General features: G+C 60.0%; 2 protein-coding genes across 2 annotated transcripts; both read right to left on the bottom strand.

The window, feature by feature from the left end:
- Window positions 1–171: 171 nt before the first annotated feature.
- On the bottom strand, window positions 172–16,813 carry MUC4 (mucin 4, cell surface associated). Its single transcript, XM_068954653.1, has 27 exons — window positions 13,000–16,813; window positions 12,344–12,483; window positions 11,952–12,116; window positions 11,703–11,858; window positions 11,159–11,289; window positions 10,719–10,807; window positions 10,095–10,271; window positions 9,634–9,777; window positions 9,347–9,466; window positions 8,908–9,110; window positions 8,205–8,283; window positions 7,467–7,637; window positions 6,900–7,001; window positions 6,458–6,694; window positions 6,000–6,134; window positions 5,715–5,893; window positions 5,379–5,538; window positions 5,192–5,290; window positions 4,411–4,593; window positions 4,236–4,309; window positions 3,824–3,888; window positions 3,357–3,562; window positions 2,891–3,059; window positions 2,612–2,782; window positions 1,536–1,573; window positions 1,177–1,314; window positions 172–702 (listed from the first exon to the last, which is right to left on the bottom strand). The coding sequence occupies exons 1-27, from the start codon at window positions 16,193–16,195 to the stop codon at window positions 677–679; spliced, it is 6,753 nt and encodes a 2,250-aa protein (XP_068810754.1). The 5' UTR covers window positions 16,196–16,813; the 3' UTR covers window positions 172–676.
- Window positions 16,569–21,900, bottom strand: LOC138068205 (mucin-2-like). The gene is made up of 4 exons (XM_068954739.1): window positions 21,837–21,900; window positions 20,604–20,903; window positions 16,907–20,508; window positions 16,569–16,772 (listed from the first exon to the last, which is right to left on the bottom strand). The coding sequence occupies exons 1-4, from the start codon at window positions 21,898–21,900 to the stop codon at window positions 16,569–16,571; spliced, it is 4,170 nt and encodes a 1,389-aa protein (XP_068810840.1).
- Between the last annotated feature and the right edge of the window lie 866 nt (window positions 21,901–22,766).

Raw genomic sequence — 22,766 nt, 5'->3', positions numbered from 1 at the left:
TGGAGCACCAGAAACTACAAGCATCTTTTCTTCGGTGCCGTGGGTGCAATCTGCTGTTAGGTGCTCCGTAGCTTGGAAAAGGGAAGTGGGGTTAGTGCATAGGCACTGCACGGCGCATATAACTTACGCAGCAACATGCCATAATTTTTTTTAATTGTTTTGTTCGTTGTGGATTATAATCACTGCATTGTCCCACCTGACTGCTCTCAGAGGGCTGTGCTGGGTCCAGTTACATCTCACAAGGGACTACGTCCTTACTCACACATTCAAGGACTACCCTGCCTGTCTTTAGTGGAAGAGGGCGTTCTCTCGCTCTGATGATCCACCCTAACAATACATTTTTCATTCAAAAGTAGCATCTCCTCCAGAGTGAACTGTAGCAAAGGCATTTCCTTGCATAACCATCACCCCCAGATAAACTGTCCCCAAAAGTGACCTTCCTGTGACCAGAACCCAAAAGACAGACGCTTGTTCCCTGCTCCACACACATAACGTTGTTCGAAATCTCAAGAGCAGAATGACGTGGCAGCGGCATCCATGATGCTAACATTGTCCAAACCAGCAGGCAGCTTGCTCTCCACAAGCAGCTGGAGGCATCAGAGCAGGAACCTCAGCGGTTGGCTGCCTTGGAGAGCCTGCAGCACGCTACTGTCGTTGAACTGGTTGGCTTGGAGGCCTAACGTGGGGTCTCGTGAGCCTTATCTGTAAATAACAAAGCAGTGCTATAGATGAGTGACTGTGTGCAAGAGCTTTGCAGCAGGCCTGGCCTTTGCTACTAGCTCAAGTGGTAGCACAGCTCAGACCCAAGCGCTAGCAAACACCTGCAGAGACCTTCAGACGTGCAGGGACTGGATATAAGGCTTTGACTTAAAGCTGAGCCCCTCTGAGGGCTGGTTCATCATGGTCCTCATCCTACTACCAGCCCTGTCCACTGATGGCCGTACAAGGCGCATCCCAGTCAAAACGTGGCCATGCAGAGAGGTGAGGCTCCCTGTGCCATTTCAGCCCCTGAGAGCAGCACAGAGGCGCCTGCTGCTCTGGGACGAGGCACAGCACCAGCAGCTCCTGGGCAAACTCAAACCCCCGAACCAGCCAGCTGAGGACATTGGTCCGTGGGCAGGCCAGCACTACCCTAAGTGCGCCCCCTCCCCCCCCCCCCAATACCCCAACACTCACAGCTGGCCTCAGGCAGCTGGGAAATAAACCCCAGGCAGACCTGAACTGATGGGTCAATGGCTTGGAGCTGCGGTACCCAGCACCGTTTGGAGACGTCGGCGGAGATGGGCTCTGCTCCATCTTCTGCCTTGGTGAGAGCTGGAGCAGAAATACGAGCAGAACTGGGGGGAGCCCTGCGAGGTCAGGCTGAGCGGGGTGGGAGGGGTGCCTCAGTGGGTGAGGAGGGGAGTGATCCACCAGCCAATGCTCCCCTAAACCAGCTTTGACTCAGAGCTGGGAGGCTGAAGCCCTGCTGGAGGCCAGTTACATTTAAGGGAGCGAAGCAGAGCCAGGGGGCATTTTGGCATGGACATACTCACAGGAGAATGGCCGTGCTCTCCAGAAGGACTCCTTGGCCCTAAAACAAGGGGAGCAGAAAGAAGACAACATGTCAGAAAGCGTTGGGAGAGCCCCTGTATTGTGCTGGCGCCAGGGTCAGACCAGACTGGGGAGCAGAGATGGGCGGGAGGGTGTGGGGCTGGGGAGAGGGGATGGAGACAGGGATTTGGGGGGAGGGAAACAGAGGAGATGCACAGAATTTCTTGTCTGACACAAATGCAAATGAACAGAGGCACTTCCCGGTCGGCTTGGTGAATCCCTGCTCCCTGGGCAATGAGGGAGCTCATAGTGGGTGCAGGATGCAGCACAGCCCAGACATAAGCACAGGGAATGGTCCCAATCCTGCTCTGACCTGCTCTAGCACCTCCTTGGCCAGCATAAGGGCCTCAGGACATTGAGCTTCCTGCTAACATGGAAAAGCCCTCTGGACTGGGACCAACGGCTGGGGAGGAAGAAGGGAGATGCTGGCATTTCCCTCCCAGCCTTGCACTTCATCGGCCGTCTGCTAACTCCCTTCTGAGCAGAAATGTGAGGGCCACTTCTGCAACAGTCTTTTCTTGCTGCAAACCAACTCTTCCCAGGGAAATATGAGTTACACTGGAAATTACTTGGACTTTATTCAAATTAAAATTAAATAGAAATCCATTCTGTAACCAAATTCTGTCTGGGTGGTTTGAGGAAGAAATGTAAATATTCTCTGAAATGGGGAAAAAAAGAATGTAGTTTTCAACCCGCTGAAGTTACTGGACCCTTGAGCAGCAGATGACTGGAAAAGAGACCGGAAGATGCTGAAGACCACCCAGCTCAACTGCTCACTCAAGGCAGGCTCATCTCGCTATCCGCTGCCTGGGGAAAAAGTGTCTAACCAGCTCTTGGCCCTTCAGTGATGAATTTTACACCAATTTTTTTGGAGCGGGTAATGCTCTTTCTGACATCCAAACTCAGTCTCCCTGCTCTACCCAGTTCCTGACAGCCTTTTGACCAGCACCCATGTCCACATGGCTCTGGTCCCGAGCCGCATCCCAGCTGCTGCGGGAGGGCATGGGGCACCACTTACCCCTCGGTGTCCTTGTGCCGGCGGCAGAGCCGTGCCACCAGGCAGGCGGAAGCGAGCAGGAGGGACAGCAGAGCCAGTGCCCCCACCAAGATGCCGACAAAGGCTCCGAGGCTGACGGTGAGCCGGTCACACTGCTTGCCGGTGGGGGAGAAGATGGAGAAGGGGATGCAGCTGCAGAGGGGGACAGAGGGGAGATGAAGCCTCTGGAGAGAGGTGGCTGACGCACTGCAGCGAGGACTGGCCATGTCCTCCCCTGTCCGCCCCATCTCGTGCTGCTACCTGCACGTGGGCCCATCTGGCAGGTGCTGGCACTGGCCACCGTGCTGGCAGTAGCCCATGTTGCAAGGGGACACGCAGAGGAAGCCGGCACTGGCTGTGTAGTCCAGCTGGTAGCCTTCATAGCCGGAGAGGCCGCAGGGGAAATAGCGCCTCAGCTCATACACCGTCACTGGGGAGAGAGGCAGGCATGGAGAGTGCAGGGCTTCAACCACACAGTCCCGGCTTGGACAGCATCCCCAGGTTTTGGAGCAGTATTGCCCCAGGAGGTGTCCCCTTGGAGTGTTCCCCAGCAGGAGCCACGTGTTGGATGGAGCACTGCCACCAACCCGCATCTGTCAGTGCCACCATTATCTGAACCCTGGGGCATGGAGGGTGGTGTGGCCTGGGCTGGGGGACTCTTGGGTCCTCCTCCTTGGCACCCAGGCTGAGCTGGCTCTTTGGAGCCATGGCTCCGGGAGAGACTCACGCTTCACCAGGTCAGTGACATTGTCCCTGTGCAGGCGCTCGAAGGCGATGCGTGCTCCCACTGCCCGCCGCCCTCGCTTGGGCAGCCCATTGAAGGCGCTGGTGATGGCCTCCCTCAGCTCCTCGTTCAGGAACTGGATCACGAAGCTGGTGCTGTCATAGGCAAATTCGGACACCACCGTGAAAGTGAAGCCACCACTGATGTCCCTATGGCGAAAGGAAGAGGCAGCCAGAGTTTGTGGGCAGATCTGCTACCACCTCACCAGCGCAGCTGAGCCTTGCTGTGCCCTAGTTTCCCCATTTTTCCCATAAACACCCCTTCTGGGTGTTTATCAGCCATGGGGCTGAAAAGACAGACCCGGGGTGGGGGTGGGGGGGTTGCCCATTGCCCTGCAAACTCTGCCACCTCGCGCCCTGTCTGCTTCCCTCAGCCTGGGGCTGCATGGAGCCCATCCCCAGCTCACTCACGTGAGGGTGATGTTGCTGTTGCTCTGGAAAGCTTTCACCTCCAGGGATGCCAGGACGGCCGCGACCTGCGCGAGGGGGAGCGGAAGCTGTATTAGAGGAGGGCAGGACGGCACCGGCGTGGGGCAGAGTCTGAAGGGCGACACGTCCGAGCCCCGAGGCCTTTCATTCACGCATGGAGGACCTGGCGAGCGGCCACGGGTGCAGCCTGCGTCACTTGGCTGGGACCCTGTGGGCTGGTGCCACCTCCCTGCTGGCCTGAGGGGCTGCTGGGTCCCTGCTGGTGGGAACGCAGGGGGTGCTGGTTGGACAGACCCCCCCCAAATGCCTTCCAGAGCAGCACCCCAACATCACATCACTAGCAGTGGGGATCCCCAGGGACACAGCAACAGCCTGGCCCCCTTGGACAACATACAGTGCCATTGACTTCCCCAGTGGTGGCATTTTGCAGTGTCCGGATCCGCAGCCGCACACTCCTCCGGGGCAGATCTGCCAGGGGGAAAGACACAGAGGTCGCTCTCACCTCCTACAGCTCAGGTGAGCCGGGCTGCAGCACCGGAGGCCGCCCGGCGCGGGGCAGAGACACCCACCTGGGCTAGCCGGGGGCTGAAAATCGCCGCCTGCCACCAGGCAGTGCCGGTCCGTGAAGGCAGGGGGGCACAGGCAGGTGGGCAGGCAAGTGGCAGGGTCCAGGTGGCAGCGTCCCCCGTTGCTGCAGTAGCCCTGGGGGCAGGCGTGGGACCCGCACGCTGCTGCGCAGCCCGGCCCCACACCTGGGAGCGCCGAGGGGGTGGTCAGTGGGGTGAAACGGATACTGGGACCGAAGTCACAGCCCTTCAGTTTGGCAGGCACCGGTCAAAGCCCGCTGAGCAACCCAGCCTGTGCTCAGCCTCCCCCCAGGTTGTAATGTCTTTCTTCTGAACTTTTAGTGACTTTTAATACAAATTCAGAGCCTCAAGGAAAACCATTGCAACCCCCCCCAGCTGGAATCTTTTGTTTCTATAAAATGCCAGCCTGATACATTATGACCAGAATGAAAACCTTCCTCCCTCCCACCAAAACCATTCTGAAATCAGGATTTGATTTGAAGCTCCTAAACCTCTTCACCGCACAGGCGTGTTAGCTTTGATCAGGTGAGATTTTCCTCATGGAGAAAAATTACACTGAAAAAAAGTTTTTCTGCCCAACAGACAAGTGTTTGCATCTCCAGCCAGCCGGGCAGGAAGCTCTGCCCCAACCCCTACCGCGGCACTGGGAATTGGAGGCCCTGGCAATCTTTTGGGGAAGAAATTTTCTTCCTGCCGCTTCAGTGCAGCGGGCAGCATGTCCAGCAGCAGGACAGAAAGGCTGCTCTGGCGTGGGGGTACTCACCTGCCTCACCGGGAGCGCAGGTGCACACGTAGCTGCCCACGGTGTTGGTGCAGTTGGTGTTCCCCGGGCATGCTGTCCCCCACGTGCACTCATCAATATCTGCCAAGGCAAGGCGGTGTGGCATCAAGCAAAAGCCGGGCTCTCCCGCTGCTGGCTGCCACGGTGAGCTGGGCTCTGCGCCCCTCACCTGCGCAGTGCGTCCCGTCGCCGGTCAGGCCGGCAGGGCAGGGGCCACAGCCGGTGCGTGGGTCACAGCTCACGCCGGGGAAGCAGCCCTGGTCGCAGGGGTCCGGCGGGTCCTGGCAGAAGGGACCTGAGTAGCCATCATCACACCTGCAGGCTGTGAGCTGCAGAAGGGGACAGTGATACTGGCTTAGGGGACACTGCAAGGATGGATGGACAAGAGGACATGGCCAGTGCAGCTGGTCGAGAGCAGGCCCGGTGCGACTCCCTGTGCAATGCTTGAGGAGCTTTCCAGGCTGGCACGTGCGCTGGGGACGCAGTGCTGCACAAACCCCGTTACCTGCAGGGAAGAGCGGCCAACGGTGACGGTGTTGCTGTAATCGCACTCGTGGCTCCTGCTGCAGTTGCAAAGGGTGAAGCTAAGCAGGAGGATGGCGGAGAGGTTGTTGGCCCCGATGGCCTCCAGGCTGACTGTGAATGGCGCTCTGCCGGTGGGTTCCCACGTGAGGGTGCCGTTCTCTGTGTGGGGAGAGACACGGGAAGGAGAGGAGGTAGCAGGAGAGAGGGGCAAGGTGCAGGGAAAGGGGCAGAGTAGGGCTCAGCAAAGCCCCTGAGCCTCCCCTACCTGTTATGTTGAGCTCAGGGGAGACATGGGGGATGAACCGCGTGCCTGCCCTGTCCGCTTGGTACTGCCTTGTCACCCTTTCCATCCTGTAGGCTGTGAGTGAAGCATCACCGGTGATGATGGGAGGGAAAGCATCTGAGGAAAGAGCAGCCCGGCATGCAGCTGGGTGTTTGTCGTGTGACAACAGCGCCCCTCCCCCCAGCTCTGTGCCCCTCCTGGCGAGGACAGGACCCCAAGGAGATGTGGCCTTGGCCACCCACCAGTGAAGCCCTCATGTTGCACTGCACTGGGGTGTCTCCTGGTCCCTGGGGATCAGCCAGTTGGGTAGTGCAACTTAAAGACTTTGGCTGGCATCTCTCCTGCCTCCACATGGAGCAGGAGGCTCCAGGCAGGGAGCAAGGCATTTCCCAAGGAGCCAAGCCCATGCCCTCTCGGAGGTGAGCATCTGCTCCACTTACTTAGTGTTGTCTTCTTCTGCTGGAAATTGGCTGCCAGGCTCTGGGTGGCCAGGCCCAGGGCCATGTCCCCCGTACTCAGTGCATCATAGATGCACTCCCTGCTCCCGCGGCACCATGCGGCTGCCAGCTGGTACTGGCTTTCATTTTCCTGCCGCAGCCGAGACAAGAAGACAGGCATGAAGTTCATTACTGGAGCTGCAGGGGACTCGGCAAACAGGCTATACTCTCCAACAGCCCCTGCAAGAGAGCACACCACGGGAAGGGCTGAGGGTTTTTGAGGCTGCATATTTGTAGTGCTGGTTTCCGTGGAGCAGTAATGAGACCAAAGGGAATCCTTGGCACCATTTTTGCTCGAGCAAGTGTTTAGATTTCTCCAGGTAAAACGAGGCCTGAAGATGCTGAAGCAGGGGATCGCTGCGATGGTTCCTGAGCTCAGACTTACAGGTCATCCCATAGCTGAAGATTTCCTCCTCGCTGCTGTTAGTGGGGATGCTGGTGCCATTCGGCATCTGGAAGTCATCTGCAGGGTTGTGGTTCCATACACCTGGCAGAGCATCGCAGGAGGATTGGAGCCCCCCAGGCCTCCGGTGCAAGTCAGGCTTTAGTTTAGCCATCCGGAGAGGCCCAGGTGGGTCCTGCCCCCCTGCCCTCACAAGCACGCTCCTCTAGCGTTTGCTAGCCTGCTCTGAGGTGTGAAGGGGATGTTGCACCCCAGCTCGGGGTCTGGGGATCTGGAGCCGAGGGGTGGCAGCCCAGCTGGCTCCCAGCCCTAAGCAGAGCTTGGTTTGTCCTGGATTTCTGCAGCCTCCCAAGCCCAGGGCCTGGGCAATGCTACCAGGCTCCTCCAGCCCCTGCCACCGTCACTTCAACCTCCCTGATAGGGAACACAGTCACCAGCTTGAGGCAACCCTGCAGGTGGCCACGAGCCTTGGGGATGGGCTGGTCCCTTGCCTGAACGGCACCGATCTCACCCTGCAGCCTTTGCGCGAGCGCCAGCCACGCCTCTCACCCAGCAGGCCCTTGGTCCTGTTGAGGTACCCATCAGGCAGGCTGCAGACCACGCTGAGGATCCCAGAGGTGGCTGAGATGGAGACGGTGATGGCCCCGTCAAAGATGGCTGTGATGGAGGAGGCGTTGACCACCAGGATGCCAGGGCTGTAATACACCTCGGCATCCATGTCTGCAAGTGAAGATGAGCACAGAGGGAAAATCCACGCAAGGTCAGGCCTGGAGTCAGGGCCTGAAATGATGCCTCTGAATTTGGCGAGGGGAGGGCTCCCCATCAGCCCTGGCCAAGTCAGCAACAGTGTATAGGCAGGAAGGATTTGATGGGGCTTAGGGTGGTTCCCCTTATGGTAAGGGCAGGGCTGATCTCTATGGGATGGTGACACCTCTCATCCCCCCATTTGGCCCCTGCTCTAGCCACTTCCTAGCCCAAGAAAGGTGGGGAAGGGTTTGTGGGCCTGGCTGCTGCTGAGAATATCCTTGCACCTGCAAGAGTGAGCAGTAATGGAGATGTCTTATTTCTTGTGCACAAACACAGTCTCCTTGCAGGCAGAAAGCTCTGCCCGGTGCAGAGACTGGCCCAGCCCCAGCTCCCACGCAGACCCTGCTGCGGGATGTCCTCAGTTCCCTGCACAGTGTCACCGTTTCTGACGGAAATGGCCCCGGGCTGCCCTGAAAGATCCCCTTGCAGGACGTGGGTGGAACAGTTGGTAGCTAAAGGATGACATCATGCCCTGCTCACCTCTGGAGTAGGAAAACTGGATAGTCTTGTAATTCAGCAGGACAGAGATGTCACCTTGGCTCCCCAGGGTCCACTCAACCTGCAAAACACAGCGGATGTCCCAGTCAGGTCATCTGTTCACCCCCCCAGCCATCCCACTCCCAGCTCCTGCTGGGGACATGCAAGCTAGACCCAGTCCTAGAGGGGATCAGTCCCAGGGGCTGTATTGGTGTGCTCCCTGTGCTGGCTGTGGCAGTGTGGCAAGCTGCCACAGTGGGATCCAGCGTCTCTGAGGCCCGTCCTCCCATTACTCAAGGGCTGCTTCTTAAGACACCGGGGGATTTGACTTACTCCAATATACTCTAGATGTGGGGAGCAATTCTGCAAAGAAACGAAGAGCATGCGACTGTGCTAATAACCTGGAGGAGATGGGTGTTCAGGGTGTAGGGTATGCAATGAACAGATGGAGCACATAGTGTTTCTGTAGAGCTTCCGGCCAAGGCTGGGCAGCATGCAAGAGTTGTTAGATGGCTCTCATTAGTCTTTGTTCAAAACCTGCACTTAGCACATTGTTGGGGCCCTTCATGGGAGGCAGCACATGGAGGAAAGGGGAGTGCTTCACAGGTCCCAGCTGTTTCTAGGTGGTGCAGATGTGCTGCCCAGCCTGTCTGCGGGGCTTCTCTCATTAGGCGCTCAAGCCTATACCTGGGTAGCTGGTACTCACCGTTGTGGTGATAGTGGAAATGTATCGGGCAGCAAAAGCCACAAAATTGGTGGCCAGGGCTGTGCCAGTCCTGGCCGTGCGCCCTTGCAGGACAAAACTGGTCTGAGCATCGCTGGCCAGCAGGAGGACAAAGTCGCCGAGCCCGTTGAAGGTGTAGGTGAGCCCATCCAGGGTGGTGATGTGGGGGTCCCCAAAGGCGCTGGCTGGGGTCCCCAGAGGATGAAGCCGTTTTGCAGGGAGGAAGAAAGGTAATTGCTGGCATCATTGCACAGAGGAGAGAGGACCACGGTTGCGAGCTGGGCGTGCAAAGCCGGGGTCATGATGGGGACCACACACAGCTGTGCCAATTGCGCAGTACCAGTTCCTGGGCTGGCAAGGTTAGGGCTGGTTCCTGCTCTGGCACAGCAAGGAGGCTGTGCAGGCAGCCCTGGGGACTCACCAAGGGTGGGTGGCATGTATCCCTCACAGCTGGCCCTTGGTCTCTTCTCGGTAAACCTGGCGCAGAACATGGGTTTCCCCACTCGCCGGCAACACCAGTCAAAGGCCTCCAGCTCCCCATCTGCAGAGGAACGTGACTGGGCACTGCTGAGGCTGCTGGGGCTCTCAGACGTGGGGCTCACCACAGCCATGGGCTACTTGTCTGCCGGGAGAACGCTGGGGGCTGTAGCTGCTCTCATGGCTTGTCTGCAGGTGTTTTAAGGAAAGAGAGCCACGGTGCTTGCTTACCAGTGGTGGGATGGAGGGGAAGGCTCCAGTCTCTCTCCTGCCAGCCTTCGAGCAAACTCTCATTCCGGTAGAGACACCGGACCCCAGCTCCAGCCTGGCTTGGGGATGAGGTGCGCAGCATGGTCACGGAGGCATCTGCCAGGCCTGAAAGGGTTTGAGGTGTCACCAGCTGCCCCTGCCCTGGGAGCTGACCCGGGGCCCTGAGAGCGAGAGGAGAACCCCAGCCTTATCCCACCCCACAGCCTTTATCTACTGGCCTCAACCCTCCCCAGACGTGCTGGGAGGGCAATGAAATGATGGAGGAAGGAGCCCAATTCAGGAAGGGGCCCACAGGGGTTGGAGCACTAGAGAGGCTTGACTAGAGGGATGCAACCCATGCAACAGTGGGTTGAATCTCCCTCCTCTGGGTTTCTTGGTTGCCTCTTCCCTGACCCCCTTTCCCTGAGCAGGGGCACCAGCACCTCTGCTCCACCGGTAGCGGGGGTCCAGCTCTGCCTGGGGCTGCGAGCAGGGGCAGGGTGGCAGCTCTCTGTTCCAGCTGGCCGGCTCCGGCTGTGCTGCCAGCCACACGAGGCAGCGCAGCTTGTAGTTCACCCGGGGATGACTGTCCAGCTTGTAGATCCAGAGCCCACGCAGATCTGGGGGAGCAACCAGCAAACAACACAGCCAATGGCCAACAACACAGCCAATGTCCTACCGCAACTGCCAAAACGCTGAGGCCTCAGCTGGCATCTCGCCTCCTCCAGAGAGGAGAGATTGGGCGCCTGGCCTGGATGACCGTCCCCTGCCATTAACCTCTCACATGAGGTCTCCAGGCTTCCTTTAGAGCCAACACTGCTGGTGCTGGGGTGGCCATGGAAACCGTGGCTGAAGGGAAATGGGGACTCGTGCTCTGCTCTTGTATCTGTGCTCATCTCTGCTTTTAGACCCCACTAACTCTCAGCTGCCAGTCCTCACATAGGCTTCACTCTCCATCGCCCCACAAGGACATGTGCCGGGGACGCACTCCTAGGCAGATGCGTGCGGGCACATGTCTCCTCTCTAGTCCCCCAGTGCTGGACCAAGAGCCTCCCCCCGTGCCATACCAGTGTCGTAGCCTCTGTACTGATCGGGCCGGTATTTAACAGCCGGTGGCTTTTGAGTCAGCTCATTATTTTGGGCATATCCGTCGCCACTGTGTGAAGAGAGAAAGTCCCAGATCATGCTTCTGACACAACCCTACACCTCTCTCCCCCTCCTTTCTCCATCCCATGGGTTGCCTTGAGCATCTCCCCATCGAGCGCAAAGGAGAAACGACCTGGTGGTGCTATGGCTCGACGTAGGTCCTTCCCGCTCCCCCACAGAGGAGCAACAGACCATAGGGCCACGGGTGAAGGCAAGAGGTCTAGATACAGTGCAACTCTGAGCTAGGAGTGACAGACACCTCTACTCACACCCAGCAGTAAACACACACACACATGCGCACACGTGCACACACACGCATGCATGCCCACATGTGCAGACACATATGCACACACACATGTACCTGGAGAAGCCGATGAGCACGTTCCTCGCTGCGAGCTTGGTGTAGTCCCACTGCATGCCACCGTCTTGGTACAGGAACAGGGCGAAGGCTTGGTTCCCATCAGTGGTGAGGACCGCCTGGTACGTGTTTGTCTAGAGAAACCCGCAGCACCCTGTCAGCCTGCCTCTCCTGCTTCCTGCGAAGTGCAGAGCAAGGCCGTAGCAGGCTAGCCAAGGAGAGACAGGGAGGGAGAAGTCATCAAGGCTTCCTGCGGTGGGACAGCAGTGGGAGAAGGCCCTTTGAGAGCAGATCAGAAAAATCATGAACGAAACAAGCAGGGAATCTCCAATATACAGATGTACGCTGTTGCATTTGTGTCCTGTCGTGGAGGACACATGTCGTGTTCACATGTCGTAAAACCAAAGCTGCATCACGACTTGAACTCCCCCCCTGCCAGGAAGCTGAGAAAGGCCGCAGAAGCACCCTGCCTGGGTGCAGCAGGGCCCCCCATCACCAGGGGAGTCCCGCAGACATGGCGCCTTCAGGTCTGACCCCCTCTGCTCACCCGAGCATCGTCCCGCTGGGATGGGTACGCTGGAGCCTCCTCCCATGTCACCTTCAGGGTCCATTTTGCTGTGTAGGAGGTTTTCATGTATCTCTCAATCTTCGCTTCCACGTCACGGATAAGGGGGTTTTGGGGAGAGCTGAGGGTGAGGTATTCCTGTGAGTTTTCAAGAGACGGAGTTTAAAAAGGATGGGATTGCTTTGGAGGTCAGAGCAGGACTCTCCCGGGGAGGTCACTGATGGCCCCTACCTGGTACCATGTGGTGCCAACACCCTGGGAAAAATCGGCGTCGTCCCAAAATGCAGCCAACGTTGGCAAACTCTCATGGCCACTGAAGCCCTGGGGAGGCGGGTTAGGGTTGGAGGGGACATAGTTGTCCGTAGGTGGGAAAATGATTTGTCCATTATCTGTAAACTGAACAAAATAAGTAGTTATTTACTGACACCAGACTCCTCAGGCGGTGCCTACCCAGCAGTATGGCTTTTATTTATACCCTGCACACACATAGGCAGAAACCAGCCATTTTAAATTGTGAAAAACTAACATCCATATTAAAATTAGGTTTCTGTTCCATTTTTGCTGTTTTTTTCCCCCACACAAGCTGTATATCACTTGTGTGCTCTGCAGCCATGGAAACTCACGTAGAGAGAGTCATGTAGTGTTTTCCCAAAAGGGAATCCGATCTCTGGTTTGAACAGCGGGGAATTAAAATCCACCTTCCTTTCAACGTATTCTCTGTCATTTCCCTCCGCACCGTATGGGTATAGTGACACAGCTGGAACTAACAGAAGCAGGTGATTAATAGAAAATTAAAAATAATTAAATCTGCTCCACCCATTGCACCTGCACGGCAAGCTTGCCCTTTTACACCCCCTGCCTGCAGGGAGGGTGGGATAGTCCCACCATGTCTATCATCGCTATAATGCAGGGAGATTGTCTTTGCCTGCAGATGCTTGTCCTGCAAAGAAACCTGCCTTCCCAGTTTAGGATTTGGGCACAACTATGAGCAGGCACTTAAATGATTTTCCTCACCTGAGCTGTGAAAGGTAAGACAAAAATGTGCACACAGGAGAGATGGGGCAACAAAACCGTCCACAGGGTTGAGACTGGGCTGGCTGTGGGCACATGTACTGTGCTGACCAGGGAAGGAGAATCCTGTCAGTCCCCCAGCCTGACCTGTAACGCAGATGAGCCACCCCCGGGCCATGCCATGCCCTCTGCAATCACAGCAGCTCAGCCGGGCCATGAACCCCCTTCATGTTCTCTGCCTCAGGAGGAAGGAAGAAAATCTACTTACTGCTAAGCCCTAGGGTGGGTCGGAGCTCAGGCAAGGGTGTAAGCATGTGATTTCTGTGGCTAGAGATGGTGTGAGCAGAAGCCCTTGGTGCCGTGGCTGGTCCTTTCCACGTCCCAAAGGCAGGAGCTGCAGTGATAGTGGGGCTGGTGGCTGCAGGTGGTTTCCCCAGTGCCATGGTGGTGCCACCCAGGAGGTTTCCCACCTCCTCGGCTGAGCTGACACGTGTCGTAGTCACCTGGGCTGGTCTCACTGGGCTCGTGGGTGGGATGGACGGCATGCTGCGTGGTGACATGGCTGTGGTGGTGTGAGCTGCTGGGGTGATACTTTCTGCAAGCCCCGTTTTGACCACTCCATTTCCAGATGCTGCTGACATGAGCGGAGCTGGTGAGGGGCTGATTTTGTCCATGGTGCTTGGCTCTGGGCTGGTGGCAGAGGCAGGAGGGATGGACGTGGTGGCAAATGCGGGCTGTGATCCAGTTGGGCTGCCCACCGCAGGGACCGGCACAGCTACATGGGTGCCAAAGACAGAGAAAGGCTCAAGATCTTCGTGTAAGGTGGTGATGCCCTTTGCAAGCGTGGGAAGCGTCCCAGGTTGGGGTTCTTCTCTGGCTGCCCCCGCTGCGTTGCTATTTAGGGTCGTGGGGGAGGTCACCGTGGCCAGCTCTTTGGCTGTGTTGTCCCTGGGGACGTGAAGGGTGCTTGCTGAGGTGCTATCTGCAGTGCTGTGCCTGGGGGAAGCTGCTGTTAGCGTCAGCCCAGCTGGGGCACTGAGAGAGCTGGGGAGCACTGTGCCGTTTCTCAGATGTGCACCGGTGGGGCTGGTCACAGCAGCAAATGCAGGAGAGGAAACATGGTTTGTCGTCCCCCCTGAGATGTCAGGAACGATGGTGCCTGAGCTGCTGCTGGCAGGTTCAGCCGTTTTCTCCCGCAAGGTAGGTCGCCCCAGGAACGTCTGGGTGACAGAAGGTGACGTGCTCGATGCCTGTCCTGCCGCAGGATTGTTGATGGCCGTGGGAGAGGAGGCACCTGCTTCTGGTGCAGATGTGGCACGTCCGAATGCCAGGGAGGCTACCGGCTCCCCTGTTGCACCATTGCTGAGTACGGACGATGGTCCAGTTGTTGGCTCCTCCGTTGTGTTGTACTTGCCGAGGAAAGGTGTACCAGGCACCACAATGGTGTGGCTGGGACTGGACACCTCCAAGGACCCAGTGGTTGGCCTCATCGCAGTGCTCTGCATTGAGGGAGATAAGATAGTGGCTCCTGGTTGGCTGCTAGCAGTGCTGGGACCAAGGTGTGGGCTTACTGCTGTCCCTCTGACAGTGGCCAGCGGTGCTCTGGCTGCCAGCACAGCGCTGGTAGTTTGGGAGATGGTTGCAGCCATGTCTCTTGCTTCCGTTGCTGCAGTTGCCGGCTCGGCTGTGGTCTGGCCCAGGACTGGCTCCCCTGGGGCTGGGGTGCTGCTGGTGACCGAGGAAGGCAGGCTGGCTGCTGCCTTGTTCCCTCCGAGGACCGTCCTGGAGGCTGTTTGAGCTGGGATGCTGTCTGTGATTAACACTGTTTTGCTAGTTGCTGCTTCGCTTGGCGAAGGGGTGAAAACAGGCAAAGCCAGAGCTGTCTGTGATGCAGCTGCAGCGTCTTTGCCAACTGTTGCAAGCACGGTGGTGGTGGGCTTGGCTGTGTGCAGCCAAGCAGCGTGTGTGAATAGAGCAGGCGACAGGCCTGCGTTGCTACCAGCTGCTGTATCGTCAGACATCATCATAGTTGTCTGCTTCTCAGCAGCACCACGCACAGCTGGGGAAGCAGCGAGCCCGTCAACGGCCGCTGGAGTCGGGCTCATGCCTTCATCCTCCCTGTCAACATGGCCAGAGTCAGATAGCGCATGTCCGTCTGCCTGGTTGTTCGTGGCGGGTTGCTCTGAGGCAGGGGACAGGGCACGGCTGGTGCCAGTGGTCTTTGCCATGGCAAACCCTGCTCTGGCAGTTGATGTCTCAGCTGTCCTGCCGGCTGCGGTGGCCACAGAGGTCTCCTCTCTGGGTGGGTCGGCTGCGGTGACGGTGTTGCTGGAGGGGATGGTGCCCAGTGGTAGCCTGGTGGTGGTGAGTCGGGTGGATAAAGTGCCGCCACCTCCATCAGCCGCAGAGATGCCATTTGCGGGGGTTGTCAGCTGTCGCAACAGCCCAGCTGGGAAACCTCCAGTCCCTGGGGAGGACGGACTTGCTGCAGCCTCCACAGGGGCACGACTCCAGCTCACGGCAGTCGTTGTGGACGTTAGTGTGTTTGTAAGTGGGGACGAGGTGCCCAGGGCTGGCTGGGCAGTACTGCTAGCAGTGGCCACCACGGCTGTGCCTGAAGTTGCCCCAGTGCCTGTAGGTTCAGCTCTCGGTGGCACCGTGAGTGACAGTGGCTCCCCAGGGGCTGCCGTAGCCCTCACTGGTCGAGTGGTAAAATCAGAGGTGAGCAAGGAGGACATTTCCTCTGGCAGCACCGGGCTGAAGTTGTCAGGGTTCGGCAACAGGCTGCTGAGTGGGAGCAGCGTGTCAGTCGGCCAAAGTGTGGCGGTGTGTTTTGGGGCTGCAGTGGGCACACTGGTGGCTGGTATGGGGGTTGTGCTGTCAACAGACGGGGATGTTGTGCCGGTCCACATCTCCATGACGGAGGTGTTGGTGACAGGCACAGCGGTGCCCTTGCTGCTGGCGGGGGATGCTGCACCCTTGGCCCTGCTCTTGGAGGGGTCCGGGGAGGAAGCGGTGGTCTCTGCCAGCGTGGTGGTTCCTTTGACATTTGACCAGGTTGCGGCTGTGCTTTCCCCTGTTCGCGTGCTACCTATACTCGGCAAGGATGCCTCGGCAGAGGGCTCGTCCTCGGCCCTGTTGGTGCCTGGGCTGGAAGACCTTGTGGAGGTTTTGCTGGTGCTTTCAACAGGCTCTGATGGGGGTCGAGAGGCGCTGCGGGAGCTGCGCGAGGACGAAGCAGCCGTGATGAGCTTCATGATGGCCCCGCTGCGGAGAGGCAGAGCACGAGCTGGGGCACTGGAGGAAGATGTGGCCATGCCGAGAGCACTATCGCTTACCCCTGCTGCTGTCCCGGTGATACCGTCCCTGGGGATGCCAGAGGATGCCTCCACCACTGACCCTGTGCTGCTGGAGATGGGAGAGGATGCACTGTCACCCGGCTCAGCCGTACTGGGACTGAGCATTGGGATAGATGCTCCGGTCAGCTCTGTAGCGGGGCTGGGCACCACTGGCAAGGATGGACCCGCTGCGGCCCCTGCTGTGGTGCTTTTGCTGCCCGGGGCAGACCACGCCGCTGGGGGCGCTTTGCTGGTGCCTGGCTCAGCCCCTGCAGTGATGGAGGGGGACAGTCCTGGGGCTGGCCCTGCTGCCCCGGCCCCGACGGCTGGGGAGGATGTGTCTGCTGTCGGCTCAGCAGTGCTGATGCTCTGGTTCGCCAAGGACGTGTACGGCTGAGTGGCGACGCTGGCTCTGGAGGAAGGTGATGCACGTGGAGGTGGCCCTGGAGGGGTGTTTTCGCTGTCTGTCCTGCTCGTCCAGGTGTCTGCTGTTGCATTCTCAACTGGGTTTGAACCTAGAGCTGTCTGCAGAGTGCTGCCGTCTCCTGCTGGCTGTGACCTGCCCCTGGCACCCTCTGTGGCTGCATTTTTGGTGACTGGTGGCAATGTAAGTGGGGGAGTCCAGGTGGGAGCAGTGCCGGGGAGGGGGCTGGCTGTATCCGGTGCTGGACTGGTGTCTGCCAAGGCTGGCAGAGCAGAGCGACTGCCCCCGTGAGCCAGGAGAGGAAAGCCCGCTGGGGGCCTGGTTTGAGGAGCATCATCCCCTTGGGTGGATGGCTCTGGTGGTGGCTCAGCCCTGGTGAGTGCATGGCTGTGAGGTGGCCCCGTGCCACGCACAGGAGCTGGCAGGTCTGGAGCCAGCTCGGCCCCAAAGTGGCTCTGGAGAGATTCCTCCAAGCTTGTACCTGGGTGGGTGACATACTTTTTGGAGATGAGAAACCACCTTCCCTTGGCTGAGGTTGAATCCCAGCCTGCTTCTGGGGTGACTATACCCACATGAGCAGAGGGACCCATGACCGGCTCGGTTGCGGCATTTCTAGCACCTGGGGACAGGGAGGCGGCTGCTGTCTGTGTCGGGGAAGCAGGAGGCGGGACGTGGGTCATGCCAGCCCCCGAGTCCTCCGCCAGGCCCATATCCGGGGACTCTGAATATGGCGCAGTGGCGGTGCTGCCATCGGGGCTGGGGGAGGCATCGTGCTGGGCCCAGTGGGCATCGCTGCCATGCGCTAGCGATGATGTGGCTGCTGCTGTCCTTGGGGCGGTGCTGAATGGGGCCTCCCCCAGGGGTGGCCCTGTAGTGGGACCCTCTTCCAGGAGAGGGGGGACGCCTGCACGTGGTGCTGCAGCAGCACTACCAGCTCTGGCTGTCTCCGGGGTGCTGACAGCTCCAGCGAGGTTGGCGGTTGTTCCTGCTGTGGTTGTGCCCTCCGTGGGTTCGGAAGCTGTTGCTGGCTGAACAGTGGTGGGAGTGACGCTGCTGGGGGATGGAGGGGAAACCGCAGGATCACGCAGCTTCCTAGGACTGGAGACAGGGGCAGTGGGTCCTGCGCCTGGTTCGCCTGTGCTCGGACCTCGGGACACCCCCGCCAGGTTTGCTTCGGCTGTGTGCGACCACATCTCCCCACTAGGGGATTCGGGGGAACCGTGGGAGGTGCGTGGAGGGCTGGTGGCGTTGGGGTGTTGAATGTACACATGCGGCACTGGCTCACTGGTGACACCAGCATTCGGGGCTGAGAAATGCCGAGGATCCTGCAGTGTTGTGGTGTCCATGCCCGGAGTAGCTGTGGCTGTGGCTGGGTTAAAAGTGAAGTCCCTAGAAGGGGAGGAGAGTCCAATGGAGACCTTGCCCGAGGTTGAAGAAGGGCCCAGGTCTGGGTTGCTGTTGTCAGTGACTAAAACCAGAGCTGTCATGTCTGAGGACGGTGTGAGGAGCAGCGAAGACCCATGGACAGCTGACTCACTCACAGGTCCACTCCTGGGTGCCTTGGACGGCGCAGGGTCACTTGCGACGCTGACTGCTGGTGGCGGTGAGCCCGCAGCTGGCCCCGGATGGCCAGACGGAGCAGGAGCAGAGACGGGACTGGCATCCCAGGGCTTCGCGGTGTCAGGCCTGGGGGAACTTCCTGCCGCTGTGGGGGACTTGCTCGTACCTTTCTCAGTAGGGGTGTTTCCAAAGGCTGGCCCTGCTTCGCTAATTAGGTTCATGGTAACGAAGGAGGACACGTCTGCAGCTGGGCTGGTCATCTTGCCATACCTGCTGAGGGAAGATGGTGCTGCAATGGCTCCAGGGGACACGTCTATCTGTGCTTCGCCAGCGCCGCTTCCAGTAAGAGGCAGGGACGTTGCCACACTGAGTCTTGCTGGAGAGGATTCACCTGCAGCTGCTTCCACCATAGCGGTGCTGATGGGCAATGGGGCTCCTTCGCTTGACTCTGCGGTTGACAGGACGGGGGGGCTGCTTCCTTCCAGCTCTGCTGTGGCACCGCCAGGGCCCACAAGGGAAATGGCTGCAGGTGGCTGAGCGGGGAGTGTCGGGCGCTCCTGGGAGGTGTCGTGGCCAGCAGCAGGTAAGGCAGTTGTCCCTGGCTCTGCAGTCCTGCTGACGGGAGAGAAGGTGGCCCTTGCTGAAGAAGCACTTGCGGGGTCGGCGAATGGTAGCATCATGGTCCCTGCTCCCCCTGCAAAGGCCGTTTCAGTGGGCAGAGCCCCGGTGGGGTCTCCGAGGGAGGACGCCGTGCCTGTGAAGGGCCTGGGAGAAGGACGGCCACGCGGCACGGTGGGGAGGCTGCTCGTCAGCACAGCAGCGGTACTGGGATCATCAGGAAATGCCGTGCCAGGAGGTGGGGTGTTTCCGGCAGTGCTGGGGAATGGTGCTGTGCCCATCCGCACCAGGGTGTTCACAGTCCTTGGGGAAGCACTGCCAGTCATTGCTCTGGAGGCGAGTCTACGCGTGCTGGAGACCAGCTCAGCAGTGGTGTTTTCAGGGGCTGGAAATGACCCAGCGTGGACGTGCTTTGCAGCGGTTACTTCCACACTGGAGGAAGAGGAGTCGGTTGCTGGGTCAGCATGGCGCCCACCAGCGGCTGTGGCTGCTGTATCTGGAGTTGGTGTGGTGGCACGGAGGGAGGGGCTGACGCCAGCTCTAGGCTGCCCATCTCCAGCAGTGCCATTAGTCTCATGTGGGGACGAGCGCGCCACCCCTTGCCCAGGGCCAGCGTCATTGCTGGTGGGCAATGGGGCTCCTCTGCTTGACTCCGCAGTTGACAGGACGGGGGGGCTGCTTCCTTCCAGCTCTGCTGTGGCACCGCCAGGGCCCACAAGGGAAATGGCTGCAGGTGGCTGAGCGGGGAGTGTCGGGCGCTCCTGGGAGGTGTCGTGGCCAGCAGCAGGTAAGGCAGTTGTCCCTGGCTCCGCAGTCCTGCTGACGGGAGAGAAGGTGGCCCTTGCTGAAGAAGCACTTGCGGGGTCGGCAAATGGTGGTGTCACCTCCCCTGCTCCTCCTGCCACTGCATGGAGGGCCGCCCCAGGGGCTGCTGGTGTCGGGGGGTCAGTGGTACCACCAGCTGGGCCTGCCGCTGGCCCCACGGTTCTGCCTGTATGCAGAGAGGAGGCAAGCGAGACGCTGGCTCCTGTGGTAGGAGGGGAGGTGCCCTTGTCCAGCTCCGACGTGACCTCCTGAGATGGGAGCCCAGCAGCTGCACGGGGCGCAGCAGTGCTCTTTTTTATGGCAGGGGGTGACATCCCTGTGCCTAGTTCGATATGAGACAGTGCCGTGCTCTGTGCTGTCCCCAGCATCCCCTGTGCAGTGATAGCATTGTCCAGCTGGACCCATTCATTGGCATCAGTGGCTTTGCCAGGGACCAAGGAAGATGCCAGCACTGGTTGAGCAATGGTGGTTTGTGCAATCGTGGGGGACATGCCTCTGTCTAGTTTTGGGAAGGCCCCTTTCAGTGGGCCTGTAGCACCTGCATGTGGCTCTGCCATAGTCCCCTCTAGCATACGGGTGACTCTTCCTGGGGTCGGCTCTCCAGCGATGCTCTCCAGAGCTGCTCTAGTTGCCTCCTGGGCCTGCTGAAGAGCGGTGCTGCTGTTTGAGGGTGGTGGTTTACCTGTCCCCGCTTCAGTGGGGATGTGTGGACCTGGGGACAACGTGGCTGCGGCCAGCCCAGCATTGCTGCTCCCTGTGGCAAGAGTCGACGTGTGCTCTGTTGGTGCAGGGATTGGAGGGTGCCCATGCCGAGAGGTGGCAGGAGCCACAGGGATGCTGGTGGGCTGGCCAGCAGGGCTTGCAGAAGAAACCCCTGCCCTTGCCTGGGGGCTATCTCCTGCTACTGTACCCTCAGCGAGCCCAGGAGCGGCTGCTGTACTGGGAGGCACCTCGTCTGTCTTGCCGGTCCCAAATGGGACCGTTGCTCCTGCAGTTTGCACCATTGTGTCACCTGGGAGGAAAGAGAAGATAGTCCTACCTGGATTGACATCAGCGATGTCCCCAGCAGGCAGGGATGTACCTGTTGCCAGCCCTGACATGCATTACCTGTTATGGGGATGGTGTTACCTGAAGCCCAGCCATCTCCAGAGCTGGAGGGAGAGGGATGCACAGGCTGGATCACAGCTGCCTCCGGGAACGCCCTGCAAATTCCCAGTCTGGCCATGGTGGGCGACACGTCTGGAGATAGCTGAGCATTGGTGTCTTCAGCTGCCGGGAGGACACTACTGGGCTCTGCTGGGTCCTGTCCTGCCAACCCGCTGGCAGAGGGGCCATCCAGCAGGACAAGGGGCTGCTCGCCTGGATCTCCCGCTGACCCTGTCGAAGGTGGCATTGCAGAGACAGGGGCTGTTGCCAGGGCACATTAACAAGGGCGAAGCCGCTGTTTCCGGCTTTGCCTGCCCACGGCCTGGCTGGGACCGTCCCCATCCCTCCTCCCCGCTGCGCACAGCTGCTGCAGAAGGAAGGTGGTGCCCGAATGCCACACGTCACCTGCAGGGCTGGACACCCGCCGTGTCCCCTACCCCGCTGGCCATGTCCCGGTCAAATACTGGCTGAGACAGCTTGCCCTCTGCCTACAGCTTTTGGGGAGAGGAGGCATCCCGCAGAGGCTCTCATGTCTTTTGGGGGGTCCTCACCAGCCACGGAGCCGTTTCCAGCCCCGGGGGGCAGAGGCAGTCCGCCCCGGGAAGCGCTCTCCGCTCGGCCGAGACGCGGCGGCTGGCAGCCCATCTGGGCGGGCTGGCGGCCGCCCGACGCTCACCCCTTCCCCTTGCCTTGACGGCAGAGCCCGCTGCGGGCTCGGAGCGGGACGCGGTCTGTCCCCGTCCCCCAAGGCCTGGGCCTGGCCGCCCGCCCGCCCCCTGCTTGCGCCACCGCTCCTCCCCGGGGGACTTCGGTGACGGCAGCGACCCAGGGAGCCTGCAAAATACTCCGAGATGCCTCGAGGGAGGGCGAGCACAGGGACGGCCGTCCCTGTCCCCCCATGCTGCCCTGGGACGGGTCTCTGCACCCCACGCCCCACATCGATGCCTCGAGCGCGGCAGGATGGGTCTGGCACCGCGCACCAGCCTCTGCCAGTGCCCGGAGCAGGTTTGGGACCAACTCGCACCTCTGTTTGCTGCTCCGGCCACCCATTACCCAACAACAGCCTGGCTGCAGCTCTCGGGCTTTGCTTCAGATGCCGAGAGCTGCTGGCAGCCCTTCGCCCGTAACCGAGATGGTATCTGTCCCCGGGTCACCAGGTAGCAGAGCGCGCCGCGCCGCGACCCCGGCACTTACCCGGCAGCGCCCAGAGCCCCCAGAGCAGCCAGCCCCACAGGGGGACCCGGCCCCGGCGTCGCATGGCGCGGAGGGGCTCCTGGCCTCGACGGAGCGGCGTCGCCTCCTCCGGCCGCTGCAATGAGGCCGACGGCTCTCCCAGCCCGGCGAAAAGAGGCGGGCTCCCGACGCTGAAACACTCCCCTCCCCAGGACCTCCTCCGGCTGCCGGCCCACGGCGCGGCACGGCCCGCCGAACCAGACGCCCCACGTGCCATGCCCCGAGCGCTGGCAGCTCGCGCCTCCCTCGTGAAGGTGCTGGAGCCCCCGGGACCCCGCGGGGACGGTGACACCAGGCCTGGCCGCTCCTTGTGCCCACGACAGCCGGGAGCCGGCTCTGTTGCCCCACAACTGCTTTCAGCACTGGCGGCTTTAAGCCTTTCCCAAATTGCCGGGTTTCCAGGTTTTCAGCCCCAAGCGTGCCGAGAGAGCAGGGGAGCACAAATCCCGAGTGGTCGTGGGAGCTCGGCACCACAGATGCAACACGGTGCTGGGGCCCTGCTGGTCCCTGCTGTCACCCCAGGGAGGGCCGGGGATGCAAGCCCAGCTGTGCGGGGGGTGAGGGGTGCCGGAGGGGTACGGCCGGGGTAGGACCCCTGCCCTCACCAGGTCCCTTCACAGGGACCCCACAGCCAATACCTTGAGCTTGGGGGGTTCAACTTTAGTGATGATAACCCCTTTTTTCACTGGAGGAGCCTTGAAGTCACCTGGCCCAGAGGCTGCAGGATGCAACGGCAAACATGGACCCAGGTCCCCAGCACCTCTGGGAGGGGGTGGACCAGCCCAGCCCCAGGTGCCAGCCCTGCACCCACAACTTCCTGTATGCTGCCAGGTCCTGGCCATGCACGGCCGCACGGCTGATAACCTGCGGCATCGGTGGGCCTGCTGCCAA

The sequence above is a fragment of the Struthio camelus genome, chromosome 9 (assembly GCF_040807025.1).
Source record: "Struthio camelus isolate bStrCam1 chromosome 9, bStrCam1.hap1, whole genome shotgun sequence".
NCBI classification, from domain to species: Eukaryota; Metazoa; Chordata; class Aves; order Struthioniformes; family Struthionidae; genus Struthio; species Struthio camelus.
Note: the sequence above shows the minus strand (reverse complement) of the source record. Positions and strands in the feature narration are given on the sequence as shown.

Excerpts from the sequence above, each read along its gene's own strand:
- LOC138068205 (XM_068954739.1), bottom strand. The coding sequence starts at position 21,900 with ATGCGACGCCGGGGCCGGGTCCCCCTGTGGGGCTGGCTGCTCTGGGGG. Across the intron at positions 20,904-21,836 it reads GGGGCTCTGGGCGCTGCCGG|CCCCTGTCTCTGCAATGCCA; the intron begins GTAAGTGCCGGG and ends CCCTGGCAACAG. Across the intron at positions 16,773-16,906 it reads CTCCAGACCTGCCAGCTCCT|TCGCTCTGCTCTGCCAGCCT; the intron begins GTGCGTGGCACG and ends TCACGGGGGCAG.
- MUC4 (XM_068954653.1), bottom strand. The coding sequence starts at position 16,195 with ATGCTCAGTCCCAGTACGGCTGAGCCGGGTGACAGTGCATCCTCTCCC. Across the intron at positions 10,272-10,718 it reads GTACAGAGGCTACGACACTG|ATCTGCGTGGGCTCTGGATC; the intron begins GTATGGCACGGG and ends TTGCTCCCCCAG. Across the intron at positions 7,638-8,204 it reads CCAGTTTTCCTACTCCAGAG|ACATGGATGCCGAGGTGTAT; the intron begins GTGAGCAGGGCA and ends CTTCACTTGCAG.